This window comes from Vulpes lagopus, chromosome 12 (genome assembly GCF_018345385.1).
Source record: "Vulpes lagopus strain Blue_001 chromosome 12, ASM1834538v1, whole genome shotgun sequence".
NCBI lineage: Eukaryota > Metazoa > Chordata > Mammalia > Carnivora > Canidae > Vulpes > Vulpes lagopus.
The window spans coordinates 70,743,438-70,755,194 of NC_054835.1; the positions used below are offsets into that span (position 1 = coordinate 70,743,438).

At 37.0% G+C, this 11,757-nt stretch overlaps 1 protein-coding gene across 1 annotated transcript in view; it reads left to right on the top strand.

The window, feature by feature from the left end:
- Nucleotides 1-3,045, top strand: part of PAICS (phosphoribosylaminoimidazole carboxylase and phosphoribosylaminoimidazolesuccinocarboxamide synthase) — a 55,104-nt gene extending 52,059 nt beyond the window's left edge. The window contains exon 15 of the mRNA XM_041725343.1: nucleotides 2,856-3,045. Coding sequence (XP_041581277.1) covers nucleotides 2,856-3,022 — 167 coding nt within the window. The 3' untranslated portion in view covers nucleotides 3,023-3,045. The remainder of the gene's footprint in view (nucleotides 1-2,855) is intronic.
- The last annotated feature ends 8,712 nt before the right edge of the window (nucleotides 3,046-11,757 follow it).

Here is an 11,757-nt window from a genome sequence, read left to right on the forward strand (position 1 = left end):
TCTATGCAAGTGGATGATCTCAAGGTGGTGAGACTGAGCCCTGCATCAGGCTCTGTGTTCAGCTAGGAGTCTGCTTGAGATTCTCCCTCTGTCCGTCTCCCACATACATGTCCACATGCTCGCTCACTCCCTCTCTCAAAATAAATAAATCTTTAAAAAAAAAATGGCTCCACTGTGGGGTGATCTAGTAGGGTTATTCTTTGAATAATCTCTCACATCAGTGTCATTTGATCTTTTCTCATGTATGACTAGAATTACCCAAAGAATCTTTGTAGTCTTGGTCTCCTACCTGGAGGAATAAACCTGACTACCTGAATTCTGGAATCTGGGGATCTTAACATCAGCCTGTGTAAAACTTAATCCTGTTTTCACTATGGCATTCCTTGTCTCAGCTGTGCCTAGTGCCCTCCAGTCCACAGAAGTCTGAACTAAAAACTGTTTTACCTTCACAAAAATTTAAGACTCTGCTATGGTATAGAAGGGGCAATTGCTTAGGTGCATAGAATAGATCTGATGGCCTAACTGCTTCTTGACTTTTAGCCAGTCTCCCTTTTTTCAGCCCCATTTTTACCCCTCACTTCTCCCTTCGAAAGTATCTGGTGCCACTAATTCCCTAACCTTTTGCATGGCTTTTTTAACATTGGTCACTTTGCTTCTCATCTTTCTTCAGTTTAGGATAAAATTTTCTTGATCTACTAAGTTAGTAGATCCATTTCCTTTACAGCTGACAAAAAGTTATTGCTGTTATTTTTTTGTGCTTATATTTTATTATGTCTATTTTTTTTTTTTTAAGATTTATTTATTCTTGAGACACACACACAGAGAGGCAGAGACACAGGCAGAGAGAGAAGCAGGCTCCATGCAGGAAGCCCAATGTGGGACTCGATCCCAGGACTCCAGAATCACAACCTGAGCCAAAGGGAGACGCTCAACCACTGAGCCACCCAGGCATCCCTATGTCTATTTTCTTTATTCCCTTTACTGCTGTTTTTATTTTTCTTTATTTTTTTAAAGCTGTGGTAGATATTTTTAATTCAAGTAATTCAAGAAAAAATAGGATACCATTACTAAAAATATTTTTACAGCTGAACATATTTGTTTTTTTTGTTGTTTTTAAAGATTTTATTTATTTATTCATGAGAGAGACAGAGAAAGAGAGGTAGAGACAGGCAGAGGAAGAAGTAGGCTCCATGTAGGGAGCCCGAAGTGGAACTCGATCCTGGGTCTCCGGGATCAACCGCTGAGCCGCCCAGGTGTCCGTCCCACAGCTGAACATATTTGATTTAGAATCAAAAAACATATTGAACAAACTTTTTAGTATAACATTCAGCTACTTACTACTGTTTTTATACAGTTTCAGGGACACACCTTGTGATTAATCCACCTTGATTAGTCATCTTTAGCTGGACATATGATTGTATCAACTTCTCTAGTTAGAAATTTACTATGGCTATAAATGAAAATGTAATTAAATTTATGTCAGGAATAGTACAGGTATTATCAGTGGAGTTTAGAAAAGGGAGAATAAGATGAGCAGGAATGGCAGTTTTTCTCTCTAGAGAATGGGAATATGGAAGATTTGTACATTCTGATCACTAGAATTGGTATAATCTTTTGAGGAAGAGTTTTACACTGCCCTTTGAAAATCCTGAAAACTCTGTTTCTCTTTCTCTTATGGCATCACTAGATAACCTAATTCTTTGCTAATTAAGCTTTCCTGATGTCAGAAAGGGAGCCCTGAGCAGTAGGCACAGGTCTTTTTTAGTTACTAGAGTAGAACTCTGTACCTAGAATACTACTACTATAACAGTTGACATTCATTGAGTATTTACTATGCACCAGGCACTGCCCCCAAGCACTTTATCTATATTAACTTGTTGAATGCTCACATAAGATAGCTACTACTTATCACTCCCGTCTTAATAGACAAGGATATTAATGTTAACATGAAGTACATTGAGCAATGTCACATAAGTGTTGGAGCTGCATAAATTGATTTATTAATACAAACTAATAAATTGGCCTTGTGATTTATGCTTGATTTTAGGGCAGTGGGGGGCCAAAGAGCCTGATGAATTCCAAGAATATTGGAAAAATGAAGCTTTTGGATCTATAAGCTAGTTAGTACTTCACTCAAGTGACACAGATACAATAGTACCATCCCATAACAGAAAGTCTGCCTGAGTAAATTATGTGGCCCCCAAGGAAGTTACTTTCTTAGATCTTATAAATACTGAATTTACTTATAACTTGATGTTTTATAAAATTATCTTTAGGTTTAAGGTTTTTTACTGCTTAAAGTTGTTAGAATAAAGTGCAAGGACAAAAGTGGCAGCTAGAAAATTATTTTAAAAAAAATTAACGTACCTCAGGTTTGTCCAAGAACAAGTGCTTCTTTCCACTTGATCCTTGTTTTATTTCTGTTGCCTTTCTCTAGGAATTTAAGGGTTTACTGTATGTGAAAAAAACTTTGAAAAAGGTGAATTTCTTTGCAGATGAATCAGTGAAAAGAGTGATAGATGATATATATAAAATACCTGTTCATGGTAGAGAAATACTACCTACCTCTTAATAATCACTTTACCACTCCATGAAAACTTATTCCACAGATCCTATTTTAAACAAGGATGATACAGTAGCGTTTTATTGTTTGTAGTTAACAGGACTTTTCTGAGTATGAAATAGTTTACTAAGGGCCCCTGCCTGGCTCAATTGATATAGTATGTGACTCTTGATCTTGGGAGTCATGAGTCTGAGCCCATGTTGGATGTAGAGATTACTTTAAAAGAATCTACTAAGTGCTATTTTCATTATTAACTGAGAGATTAAAATTCTTTTCTTTTCTGAACCAATAGGTCTTGGCTGTTCGACCATACTTTCCCCAGAAGGATCAGCTCAGTTTGCTGCTCAGATATTTGGATTAAACAACCATTTGGTATGGGCTAAACTTCGAGCAAGTATATTGAACACATGGATTTCCTTGAAACAGGCTGACAAGAAAATCCGAAAGGGCAATTTATAAAACATCATTGCTTTTTTTTTTTTTTTTTGTAGAAAAACTATACATTTCTTGTTTAGTTTCAGAAAAAAATCAAGATGAAAAGTTTTTAAATCATTCAAAATAATAAAATTTACTAGTGAATAAACGCTTCTCTAGATTCATGGATCAGTAGACTAAATGGACATATTTACTAATATTTCTTTAGAGGAAGTGAAATTATTAGAAAGACACTTAAAATCTCTTAGCTACTAAAAGGTCACTGTAAAAAAAAAAGGTCACTCTTAGGTAGTTACCATAATCAGATATATTTCTTAAATGCTAATAATGTCGTACCTATTACAGAGATCTAAAGTTACTTGACCTTCTGTATCTCCACCCATAAGTTTTAAAAAGTTAAAATGATTTAAGCATTTTAAGAGTGATAAGAGCAACATAGTCCTCTTTTACATTATGATCTTTACAAAATCCTAAGGGCGTGGTATTTTATTTGCAGTCAACATCTCAAAATAGATGTGTATTTATAGCTATAGACAGATGCTGTTTTGCTTTGCTTTTGTTTTTTGTTTAAGAAAAATTGAGATTGGTGTTGGGGGTAGGGAAGACACACGGAAATAAGATGAAGGGATACTGTCAAAGCCATGGATAAGGGACTTTTCTGAGAACTTCTCTGATAAGTATCAGGGCAGTTTTCCATGGAAAAAAAGTAGAGTCAGCTTTGACATTCCAAATGAAAGATTTAGTAAATCTTACTTAGCTGTAATAGGTACCTCTGTGGATCATAAAATTCTTTTAATTCTGATAATACATGTTTTAGCCAAACTAACAATCCTCAGCCTACCATAATTTTCCAAAATTGGAATCTCCTAGTTGATAACCATACTAGTTTCTTATAACAATAGAAGTTTGGCAGGGTACCCAGTAAGATTCACCTCTAAAGGAGTAGTTGTTACTGAGAGGTGTTAAAGTTTATCATCAATCTATAAACTGTTTGGAAATCACTGTTACATTATGCAGATAGATCACTAAACTTTAATCTGAATGTCTGTGAACCCCTTAAACTATCATGTAAAATTTTTTATATATGTTCATTTTATAGAAAGGAGCAATCAGAGACACCTGGGTAGCTCAGTGGTTGAGCACCTGCCTTTGGTTCAGGTCATGGTCCTGGGGTCTCGGGATTGAGTCCTACATCAGGCTCCCTATAGGGAGTGTGCTTCTCCCTCTGCCTATATCTCTGCCTCTCTCTGTGTCTCTCATGAATAAATAAATATTTTTAACATCAGCCTGTGTAAAACTTAATCCTGTTTTCACTATGGCATTCCTTGTCTCAGCTGTGCCTAGTGCCCTCCAGTCCACAGAAGTCTGAACTAAAAACTGTTTTACCTTCACAAAAATTTAAGACTCTGCTATGGTATAGAAGGGGCAATTGCTTAGGTGCATAGAATAGATCTGATGGCCTAACTGCTTCTTGACTTTTAGCCAGTCTCCCTTTTTTCAGCCCCATTTTTACCCCTCACTTCTCCCTTCGAAAGTATCTGGTGCCACTAATTCCCTAACCTTTTGCATGGCTTTTTTAACATTGGTCACTTTGCTTCTCATCTTTCTTCAGTTTAGGATAAAATTTTCTTGATCTACTAAGTTAGTAGATCCATTTCCTTTACAGCTGACAAAAAGTTATTGCTGTTATTTTTTTGTGCTTATATTTTATTATGTCTATTTTTTTTTTTTTAAGATTTATTTATTCTTGAGACACACACACAGAGAGGCAGAGACACAGGCAGAGAGAGAAGCAGGCTCCATGCAGGAAGCCCAATGTGGGACTCGATCCCAGGACTCCAGAATCACAACCTGAGCCAAAGGGAGACGCTCAACCACTGAGCCACCCAGGCATCCCTATGTCTATTTTCTTTATTCCCTTTACTGCTGTTTTTATTTTTCTTTATTTTTTTAAAGCTGTGGTAGATATTTTTAATTCAAGTAATTCAAGAAAAAATAGGATACCATTACTAAAAATATTTTTACAGCTGAACATATTTGTTTTTTTTGTTGTTTTTAAAGATTTTATTTATTTATTCATGAGAGAGACAGAGAAAGAGAGGTAGAGACAGGCAGAGGAAGAAGTAGGCTCCATGTAGGGAGCCCGAAGTGGAACTCGATCCTGGGTCTCCGGGATCAACCGCTGAGCCGCCCAGGTGTCCGTCCCACAGCTGAACATATTTGATTTAGAATCAAAAAACATATTGAACAAACTTTTTAGTATAACATTCAGCTACTTACTACTGTTTTTATACAGTTTCAGGGACACACCTTGTGATTAATCCACCTTGATTAGTCATCTTTAGCTGGACATATGATTGTATCAACTTCTCTAGTTAGAAATTTACTATGGCTATAAATGAAAATGTAATTAAATTTATGTCAGGAATAGTACAGGTATTATCAGTGGAGTTTAGAAAAGGGAGAATAAGATGAGCAGGAATGGCAGTTTTTCTCTCTAGAGAATGGGAATATGGAAGATTTGTACATTCTGATCACTAGAATTGGTATAATCTTTTGAGGAAGAGTTTTACACTGCCCTTTGAAAATCCTGAAAACTCTGTTTCTCTTTCTCTTATGGCATCACTAGATAACCTAATTCTTTGCTAATTAAGCTTTCCTGATGTCAGAAAGGGAGCCCTGAGCAGTAGGCACAGGTCTTTTTTAGTTACTAGAGTAGAACTCTGTACCTAGAATACTACTACTATAACAGTTGACATTCATTGAGTATTTACTATGCACCAGGCACTGCCCCCAAGCACTTTATCTATATTAACTTGTTGAATGCTCACATAAGATAGCTACTACTTATCACTCCCGTCTTAATAGACAAGGATATTAATGTTAACATGAAGTACATTGAGCAATGTCACATAAGTGTTGGAGCTGCATAAATTGATTTATTAATACAAACTAATAAATTGGCCTTGTGATTTATGCTTGATTTTAGGGCAGTGGGGGGCCAAAGAGCCTGATGAATTCCAAGAATATTGGAAAAATGAAGCTTTTGGATCTATAAGCTAGTTAGTACTTCACTCAAGTGACACAGATACAATAGTACCATCCCATAACAGAAAGTCTGCCTGAGTAAATTATGTGGCCCCCAAGGAAGTTACTTTCTTAGATCTTATAAATACTGAATTTACTTATAACTTGATGTTTTATAAAATTATCTTTAGGTTTAAGGTTTTTTACTGCTTAAAGTTGTTAGAATAAAGTGCAAGGACAAAAGTGGCAGCTAGAAAATTATTTTAAAAAAAATTAACGTACCTCAGGTTTGTCCAAGAACAAGTGCTTCTTTCCACTTGATCCTTGTTTTATTTCTGTTGCCTTTCTCTAGGAATTTAAGGGTTTACTGTATGTGAAAAAAACTTTGAAAAAGGTGAATTTCTTTGCAGATGAATCAGTGAAAAGAGTGATAGATGATATATATAAAATACCTGTTCATGGTAGAGAAATACTACCTACCTCTTAATAATCACTTTACCACTCCATGAAAACTTATTCCACAGATCCTATTTTAAACAAGGATGATACAGTAGCGTTTTATTGTTTGTAGTTAACAGGACTTTTCTGAGTATGAAATAGTTTACTAAGGGCCCCTGCCTGGCTCAATTGATATAGTATGTGACTCTTGATCTTGGGAGTCATGAGTCTGAGCCCATGTTGGATGTAGAGATTACTTTAAAAGAATCTACTAAGTGCTATTTTCATTATTAACTGAGAGATTAAAATTCTTTTCTTTTCTGAACCAATAGGTCTTGGCTGTTCGACCATACTTTCCCCAGAAGGATCAGCTCAGTTTGCTGCTCAGATATTTGGATTAAACAACCATTTGGTATGGGCTAAACTTCGAGCAAGTATATTGAACACATGGATTTCCTTGAAACAGGCTGACAAGAAAATCCGAAAGGGCAATTTATAAAACATCATTGCTTTTTTTTTTTTTTTTTTTTTTTTTGTAGAAAAACTATACATTTCTTGTTTAGTTTCAGAAAAAAATCAAGATGAAAAGTTTTTAAATCATTCAAAATAATAAAATTTACTAGTGAATAAACGCTTCTCTAGATTCATGGATCAGTAGACTAAATGGACATATTTACTAATATTTCTTTAGAGGAAGTGAAATTATTAGAAAGACACTTAAAATCTCTTAGCTACTAAAAGGTCACTGTAAAAAAAAAAGGTCACTCTTAGGTAGTTACCATAATCAGATATATTTCTTAAATGCTAATAATGTCGTACCTATTACAGAGATCTAAAGTTACTTGACCTTCTGTATCTCCACCCATAAGTTTTAAAAAGTTAAAATGATTTAAGCATTTTAAGAGTGATAAGAGCAACATAGTCCTCTTTTACATTATGATCTTTACAAAATCCTAAGGGCGTGGTATTTTATTTGCAGTCAACATCTCAAAATAGATGTGTATTTATAGCTATAGACAGATGCTGTTTTGCTTTGCTTTTGTTTTTTGTTTAAGAAAAATTGAGATTGGTGTTGGGGGTAGGGAAGACACACGGAAATAAGATGAAGGGATACTGTCAAAGCCATGGATAAGGGACTTTTCTGAGAACTTCTCTGATAAGTATCAGGGCAGTTTTCCATGGAAAAAAAGTAGAGTCAGCTTTGACATTCCAAATGAAAGATTTAGTAAATCTTACTTAGCTGTAATAGGTACCTCTGTGGATCATAAAATTCTTTTAATTCTGATAATACATGTTTTAGCCAAACTAACAATCCTCAGCCTACCATAATTTTCCAAAATTGGAATCTCCTAGTTGATAACCATACTAGTTTCTTATAACAATAGAAGTTTGGGCAGGGTACCCAGTAAGATTCACCTCTAAAGGAGTAGTTGTTACTGAGAGGTGTTAAAGTTTATCATCAATCTATAAACTGTTTGGAAATCACTGTTACATTATGCAGATAGATCACTAAACTTTAATCTGAATGTCTGTGAACCCCTTAAACTATCATGTAAAATTTTTTATATATGTTCATTTTATAGAAAGGAGCAATCAGAGACACCTGGGTAGCTCAGTGGTTGAGCACCTGCCTTTGGTTCAGGTCATGGTCCTGGGGTCTCGGGATTGAGTCCTACATCAGGCTCCCTATAGGGAGTGTGCTTCTCCCTCTGCCTATGTCTCTGCCTCTCTCTGTGTCTCTCATGAATAAATAAATAATTTTTTAAAAATCTATTTACTAGAGCTTCATTTTCACATTCTCCATGAAGCCTTCCCAAATCCTTTCTAACTACAGTGGCTACTTACAGTTCTTTGTTGGATTAGAAGCTGCAAAAGAGGAGAAAATAAAATCTTACACTTTATTTCCTCACATTCCCTTTTGCTGTGATGTGCTATGCCTAGCAGCCTTCTAGAGATGGGAGAATTGTAAAAATTACGTACTGCTTCATTCTTAGTTCACAAGAACACTTAAAAAGAGATGATTTTAACATCTTTAAACTTTGGCTTTGTGGCCTCTGAATAGTTATTGACTGCAATTTCAGTTCTTCTATCCCTCCCTAGCAAAACTCCACCTGCTTTAGTGCAGTACAGAAGTTTCAAACACCAATTTAGATAAGTGGATAAGACTATTTCAGTGGTCATTATCAATTTTAGAGTATATCCCCAGTAGTGTATTTTCAGTAATACCAGAGTAAATACTTGTTTGAAAGTACTTTAACTGTTACATTAACTTGTACAGAATTACCTAGTTTGCCATCTGGGTGATTATACTTTCTTGGGGGCTTGTAGGTAAACAAACTGAGGAGGAAAAATTTGTCCAAGTAATATAGTACTTTGTATCATAAAGGCATGCTTACAATTGCTGTTGCTTTAAAGCCTTCTGAAATGTAAACACTGTAGCCAAATAAAAGACAAGTTGTGTGAAGCTTTATTCATTCATATATTCATGAGATACATACTTTGCCTGGTTTTATTTGAGGCCCTAAGAAAACAGTACTGAACAGAAACAAGGCCCCCACTGTCAAAAAAATCTTATTGGGGATAACAGACCATAAAAGATGTATTAGGTAGAATTAGGGAAGTATAAGTGCATGTGAAGAATAACCAAAGTGATAGGATAGTGCTGGAGATAAGAGTAAGGTTTTTGCAGACAGCAGAGCAATGATGTAAAAGAGTGAGCCATGCAGAAATGTGGGGAAATGGGCAGCCCCGGTGGCTCAGTGGTTTAGAGCTGCCTTCAGCCCGGGGCCTGATCCTGGAGACTGGGGATCGAGTCCCATGTCGGGTTCTCTGCATGGAGCCTGCTTCTCCCTCTGCCTGTCTCTGCCTCTTTCTCTGTGTCTCTCATGAACAAATAAATCAAGAAAGAAAGAAATGTGGGGAAATAACCAGACTAAGGAAGCAGGAGGTAAAACAGCTCTGCCTTTTTGAGGACCTGCAAATACTACCCTGACACCGTTAAGAGAATTGAGTCAACATACGTAAAGTATATCCTGATACCTGAATACATTATGTAATATCCCTTTGGCAGACTATAGAAGTTGGTATGAGTGAAACTGATTCACCATAAAATCCACCTCGAATATTCCCTTCAGCTGATTTCATTTCTGAACATAGGGGAGAAGGGCAGAGAATCAGCATAATGTGGCTTATCCAGAGTTCTTCAACCCACAGTTCTTGGGCAGCCAGAGTGAAATTGTTTTAGTGGTGCTTTTTTGCATTTAACTCCCCATGATCTCAAATTACTTGGGACCAAGTTGTTCATCTAGCATTGTGGTACAGTGAAAATAACAGTAGAATGGAAATGAAAAGATTTACCTGGGTACATCATTCTGAGCTTTAGTGGTTGTTTTTGTTTTTGTTTTGTTTTGGTTTTTTAGCTTTAGTTCTTATCTGTAAAGTAGGACTAAATATTTCTCCTGCCTGTTTTTTTTTTCAAAACATACATTGTCTAATATGGAGTAAGTGATCAAGGATTCTGAGTACACAAGGGAGGAAGAAATTAAAACAAGTATACATTACATTGTTAACAAAAAGGAAGGTGGGTCTCTAACTCTTTGCACTCTATTCTCAATCCCTCTTACCTTAATTTTCATTGAATTTATTACCACTGAACATGGTGTGTATTTATTGCCTACCTCTTCCAAGTAGAAAATAAATTCCATGAGTACACGGAGTTCTTTTTGTTAATTATATCCCTAGGGAGCAGTATAATGCTGGACACCAACACAAAGCATTCAGTAAATATTTGTTGAATGAATAAATGTGCAAATTCCCATGGGTAGGGCAACACGGAACCACATGTAACTAATGTTAGAGGAGTATTACATGCAGGGGACTAAGGAGTGAATAACAAAAGACCTATGTGGGCTGGGGAGGTTAGAAAGCAGAGGCCATACCATCAAGGATCTTCCAGGATAGATAGGCTTTTGGATTTCATCCCGAGGGTACGAAAATGGCATCAGATAAAATACTTATAAAAAGATCGCTCTGGAAGACTCCTCTCAAAAATGGAAGATAAAACCCATATTTTTATATCCTGTTTGCCACAAAACCTGATGAAAATGACTTAAGAGGGATCCCTGGGTGGCGCAGCGGTTTGCGCCTGTCTTTGGCCCAGGGCGCAATCCTGGAGACCCGGGATAGAATCCCACTTGGGCTCCCTGCACAGAGCTTGCTTCTCCCTCTGCCTGTGTCTCTGCCTCTCTGTCTCTCTGTGTGTGACTATCATGAATAAATAAATAAAATCTTTAAAAAAATAAAAAGAAAAGAAAATGACTTAAGAAATAGAAACATGGGAATCTGTACTGGAATTCTGAGGAACTTCTGGAAGCTACATAGTATGAGACCATACTTATGCAAAACCCAAAACTGAATCCTTTTATAATGTTCTGAGAAGAGAATCACTTGACTAAAGTTGTCGTTCTTCACCTTGGGTAGGGTGGGGTGAGGCAGGGTAGGGCTGTTGCATGAAAACACCATTGGAGAATCCGAGGAAAGCTACAAAAACTTTTCTTTGAAAAATACACGCGGGATCCCTGGGTGGCGCAGCGGTTTGGCGCCTGCCTTTGGCCCAGGGCGCGATCCTGGAGACCCGGGATCGAATCCCACATCAGGCTCCCGGTGCATGGAGCCTGCTTCTCCCTCTGCCTGTGTCTCTGCCTCTCTCTCTTTCTCTCTGTATGACTATCATAAAAAAAAAAAAAAAAAAAATACACGCAAAATTCTGGGTATATCAGATGTCACCGGGAACTCCCTTAACCTGAAATCTAGGCATAGTTTGTAATGTGTGACAGTTTCACAGTCAAGGAAAGTCTGTAATGCTTTCCACGATTTTTACTAATTCACAGAGATCATATTCTCCAGAGATAGAGTTCACTAGACCAGTAGTTCTATTTTAACATGATACCATATTGACCAGACATGAAAGTGCCAGGCACCACTGGTCAACAACCACAAGTTGGACATACCTTCTACCCTGAAGGAACTGAGATTAGAGAAAAAATTAGCAAAAACTCTTGCTAAAAAGTTGAGTACCAACTATGTGCCAGGCAGTGTGCTAGATCCTAGGGTACTGCAGTGAATAAGGGTAAATAAGGTCCCTGGCCTCATGGAAATGATAGTCCGTATCATTTCCGAGATGGGCTTCAGGATCCCTGGGTGGCGCACCGGTTTAGCGCCTGCCTTTGGCCCCGGGCGTGATCCTGGAAACCCGGGATGGAATCCCACGTCGGGCTCCCGGTGCATGGAGCCTG